A 5552-nucleotide genomic window follows, 5' to 3' on the forward strand; every position below is an offset into this window, starting at 1 on the left:
TGAGCTGTATGAGTACTTTATACATTTTGGAAATTAACCCCTTATCAGATGTATCATTGGCAAATGTTCTCCCATATAGTGGGTTCTCTTTTCATTTTGATGCTGGTTTCTTTTTCTGTGCAGAAGCTTTTTAGTTTGATATAGTCCCATTTGTTTATTTTTTTCTTTTATTTCTCTTGCCATAGGTGAAAATTCTGCTATGTGAGATGTCTGAGATTTTTCTACTTATGTTTTCTTCTAAGATTTTTATGGTTTCACAACTTACATTTAAGTATTTTATCCATTTTTAGTTTATTTTTGTGTATGGTGTAAGCTGGTGGAATAATTTCATTTTTTGGTATAATTTTCCCTACATCATTTATTGAAGAGACTGCCTTTATGCTTTAAACTTTTCTTGAAATACTAGAAAAAACTGTGAGTGTAACTACAGTAAATGGAGATGTCGATTACAGCAGATTTTCTTGTTTAGCAAAAAGAAGAGTTTCTTCATGAGAAAGCAGCCACAACAATCATGACTATGTGTACATATTCTTTTCTACTTTTCTTCTGGCAGATTCCCTGGGCAACACCCAGTAGGACAGGCCCTCTCCCTAGCCCTGTATGTAGGACAGAAGACCTGTGGGGCATGGCAAATTTTCAGAACTATAAAAAAAAAGTATTGAGTAGGAAATAAAATATACCAGAAGGAATCATCCACATTTCAAAATGTACTTGAACAAGTTGAGTTTCAATTACTTGGTTTGTCTTTTCAGACAAATAAGAACAAACTTCACTGAATAATTATGATACTACATCAGAATAAAACAATGTTTTGTGGAGACCACAATGAGTTCTAAGTCCACAGAGGACAATCATCTTGGTGATTAATGGAGAGGAAGAAGCTCCAAGTGGTGCCAAGGGTAATGGTCTCAGGTGACAAAATTCTCATTGGAATTCACAGGAAACTCGGCTCCAGACATAAGGAATAGAAAAGATTCTACGCTATCATTATAAGGAACTTTGTAATCTCAGACACAGACTGAGCATATCACAGGGATTCAAAGGGGAAAATGGCTTAAAAACTTATCCCTAAATAATATTGCAGAAAGAACTGTAGAAAACGGTGCATAAGCAATGAGTTCCTTATGTAGATTAATGTTTTGTCTTTTTAAGAGATTGGAAGTGACTTCTCCTTGACATAAAATGACATTTTATTTTATATTTCTATTTACCATGAACATTGTGCTCCATCCACTAATAACCAAATTGCTGTGGCTGTTAATCGACAGTTAAAATGTATTGAAAATACCAAGAGTACAGTTGGACTGGAGATAAACGCTATTGTTTCCCTTTCCTGGCATAATTAGCGCACAGACAATAGCAACATGAGGAGGTTAGAAATTTACAAACTGAGGAGAGGACTGCAAACTCTAGACCAAAGCAAAGTGTGCCAAGAGAGGTCGACTTCACACAGCTGACTAAGCTGAAGAGCTCATACAGTGTTCCAGGCAACTGTGAGCAGGTAAGTACTGCTGGGCACCCATAGGAAAAGTCTATAAACCATGTGAGGTTTTAGCAAATGGAAATAGAACTAGCAGGTTCTGAGCACTTAATATCTGACAGGTCTGTATGCACAGCACTGTAACCTTGCAAGAAAGTATATGTAGAGCCATGTTACACAGGAGAAAAGTGGTTATCATGGAGATTAAATGACTGTATGTAATTTGTATGTAGAGCATGGATTTGAACACAGGCCCCTCTAATGGTGCTCAATTCCCTATTCCATCACAAAATCATTCCTGGTGTAATCTCAAGGCTAATTAAGTGACTGCATTGTATCACAAGAATTAAGCAGGGAGGAGTAAAGAAAAACATGTATAAAATCCTGCTGCAATTTCCATATTTCACTCATTATTTAATTGTAAAGTTCACTGTAAAATATGGACAGTTTGATTATTCGTGTCCCATCCACCTGCGTTTTTCCTTTGACCACTCACTATGATTTCAAAATCATGCATTTGTAGTTTATAAAACAACAAGTATTCCTTTGGCGATGGATCTAATATACCCTCACTGTAAGAACTAAGGAAATAAGTTTATACATATATATGAACTTAGAAAGCCATGTATAATCAGAAAAAATATGAGCCTCATAAACCTCTAATATCCATAAATTGTTAATTTTTCTATCAGAATTCATACCTATAGCTCAATAAAACATAGTCCTTTATTTTCCCACCCTGTATCAACTGTGATCTGAAAATATTAAGTGGAAAATTCAATATATATAAAATTCTTAATAAATTGTGGGCCATTCAGAGTTGCATGATGAAGTCTTGCACTGTCCTACTCTGTCCAGTCCAGGATGTGAAGCATACCCACACTGTATATGCGCTACTCCTCACCCCAGTTAGTCACTTAGTAGCTGTTTTGGTTATTAATTTGACTGGCAGAGTATCATAGTGCTTGTGTTCAAGTAACCCACATATTATTTAATAATGGCCCCAAAACACAAAATAGTGAGGTTAGCAATTCGAATATGCTAAAGAGAAGTCACAAAGCACTTCCTTTATATGAAAAAGCATGTATGTAGAGGAAAAAAACACAACATATATAGGCTTGAGTATTATCCGCAGTTTCAGAAAATACTAGTTTTGTTTGCTTTGTTCCAAGTATACCACTCTAAGAGTTTACACATTATTCATTAAATTAGTATGTATTAAATGTCAATATGTAGTTATCATATTGCTAGGTGATGTGACTATATCTTAATGGGTATTGAAATGTATTGAAGGAGACAGCTAATAACCTCTCTAGCACCTGTCCAAATTAGGTAAAGGCTAAAGAGAGAAAACAACAGAGTTGGGAAGAATTAGTCAGTGCACCTAAGAAAAAACCCAGTGAGGCTTCCTGGGGAAGATGGCACCCCATTTATTTGTTGAACTCTCATGACACAAATGCTTGTATTTACCAGGTTATGCTGCAAGTACGTGGACAAACTGCTAAAATAGCCTTCTACTTTGACTAGTAAAGAAGTCAGACGCTAAAAATGTCATCATAATGCAATCAAATGTGAACACAGAATTTATCAACAAACTTTATCACCTTCACAAAATAAGTTCCTAAGCCATGGTTTCCTTATCTCAAGCATGAGCACAATAGTACTATTTCTCTCACAGGGTGTTTAAGATGACACATGAGACAGGTGTTCTGGATACACTGATTGTCTTCATATCCCTTGAACAGGTCAAGCTCATTCCCACTGTGAGATCTTTGCACTAGCTATTTCTTGTGTGTTGTCCCCCCACCCCCACTAGATCTTTCAAAGGTGGGCTGCTTACTGCATTTCAATCACAACGTAAGGGTAAGTTCCTTAGAAAGGGCTTTCCTGATTCTACAGTTCAAAATAGCCACTTAGTCCCTCACTGTCATATAACTTTCATTTAATTCTCTTGACGGCATTTTTCTCTATCTGAGATAGGAGAGGTTATATGTCTTATCCCATGTTACATTTCCCATACATGTGATTGACCAACACATCATAGACATTAAATAAATATTTGTGGAATTAATACATTGGCTTTGAGTAGTCAATTAAGTAACCTGTACCCAAGTGTCAATTTCTGTAACATCAGGATTGAAATGCTTATTATGCACAGTTGCTGGGAGAAATTTAGCGAGAAAATTCTACCAAACACACAGCATATTGACAAGCACATGTCAGATATTGAGTAAACATTGGTTACCTGACATGCCTCTTTGTGTAAATTTTGCCCAGTAATTCATAAAGAACACACTAACTTTTCAGCTAAAGGTATATTTTCTTTAAGCTTTGTAGATCTTACAAAATACTTCCCAGTGTGTCTCTACCATTCTTTCCTCAATTGTTAACTCCATGCTCCTCTCACTGTTTTCTTTTCCTTCCTTGACAATAGTGACTGAAACCAAACCACATATTGTTTAGAAAATCTCTGTCCTTCGTGCTGTTATCTCACTCACAGCAGAATGGATGAACTCATGAAAATGACCAGAGGAACTTAAGCTCTAATAAGAACTGCACTGCCCTTTCCACTAATATATCAGCCCTTTCCACTAATATATCAGTTAGAAAATATCCTGGCAATTCTCCTGAGAGTTCAAGAATTAATCTTGACATCGTGAACACAAATGAGCCATCTAGGATGGGGATGGTCTCTCCATACCATTTTACCTTCAAGATCTGCATGAATGGGAAACAGTTATTGAACACCTCCAGCCTTAAATTATTGCCATGGAGAGAAAACCAGTACAAACTTTAACAGTAAATTCATGTATTAGGTCTGTTCATGATGGCCTACTTGTTAGCCAAGCAGCCACTGCCTCCTGGGGAGCACCTCTAAGGGTAGCATTACTTTCCAAGAACATTTGGAAGCCACTCAAAAACATTTCCTTACTTCTTAAACTTGCATTGAGTCAACATTATCAGGCACTTCTGTGTGCCAGACTATAAGATCACATGCAAACATTTTACACCTGCTACCCCTCTTGTAGGTAGAAAAACAAGTATTTTTCATCTTTCCCCCTTCTGTACAGATTTTGACTGCAGAGGAGATAAAGGAGAGATAAATGAGGGGGTTCCCAGGACAAATTCAGGCATACTTTACAACATTTATACAGAATCTCCTACGAAAATCTTTCTCATCAGTCTGAATCCTGACCTTGAATTCAGCAAGGAGTAGTTAATTCCCATTTCTCAGGATCTCTCATTGAGAGGTGTCTTGCCTTTGCCCAGGGATCCTTGATTAAAGTCCAGATGACATCAGTGCTCTTTATAATCTCAGCAGAGTCTTGACTCAAGAATATCTGCTTCTGTGGGAAAAAGTTACTGAGCCTCCTAGATGATGGGCAATCGAACCACCGTGAGCACATTCGTCCTGCGGGGATTTTCCAGTCTCCCAGACCTGCAGGATCTCCTCTTTGTGCTGGTCTTCTTCTCCCATGTGACTATCCTTGCTGCAAATGTGTCCGTAATGGTGGCCATCAAGCTCAGTCACAACCTTCACACCCCCATGTACTTTTTCCTCTCTGGCCTGTCCTTTTCAGAAACCTGTACCACCATGGTCACCCTCCCCCGAATGCTGGTGGACCTGCTCTCAGACAGCAAGACCATCTCTCTTCCTGAGTGCGCCACACAGATGTTCTTCTTCTTTGGCTTAGGGGGCAATAACTGCTTCATCATGGCCGCCATGTCCTATGACCGTTACACTGCCATTCACAGTCCACTGCACTACCCCATCCTCATGACCCACAGGATCTGCTTGCAGCTCATGATGGCCTCTTCTGTCACTGGGATTGTGGTGTCATTTTGCATTGTCCTCATAGTCTTCAACTTGTCTTTTTGTGACGCCAGCACCATCCAGCACTTTTTTTGTGACATCGCACCTGTAGTCTCCCTTGCCTGTGATTACACGTTTTTTCAGAAAACGATCCTCCTTGCATTCACTGCCTTTGTGTTGGTGGGCAGCTTCATTTTAATTATGATTTCCTATGTCTTCATTGTGTCCACCGTTGTGAAGATGCCCTCTGCAAAGGGG

General features: G+C 38.4%; 1 protein-coding gene across 1 annotated transcript in view; it reads left to right on the plus strand.

Moving 5' to 3' along the window:
* Positions 1–4859: 4859 nt before the first annotated feature.
* The window catches only part of LOC102437083 (olfactory receptor 10T2-like), a 4677-nt gene continuing 3984 nt past the window's right edge, over positions 4860–5552 (plus strand). The window contains exon 1 of the mRNA XM_014456664.2: positions 4860–5551. Within this exon, the coding sequence (XP_014312150.2) occupies positions 4860–5551 (692 nt within the window). The remainder of the gene's footprint in view (position 5552) is intronic.

This window comes from Myotis lucifugus, unplaced genomic scaffold (genome assembly GCF_000147115.1).
Source record: "Myotis lucifugus unplaced genomic scaffold, Myoluc2.0 scaffold_61, whole genome shotgun sequence".
Classification (NCBI taxonomy): Eukaryota; Metazoa; Chordata; class Mammalia; order Chiroptera; family Vespertilionidae; genus Myotis; species Myotis lucifugus.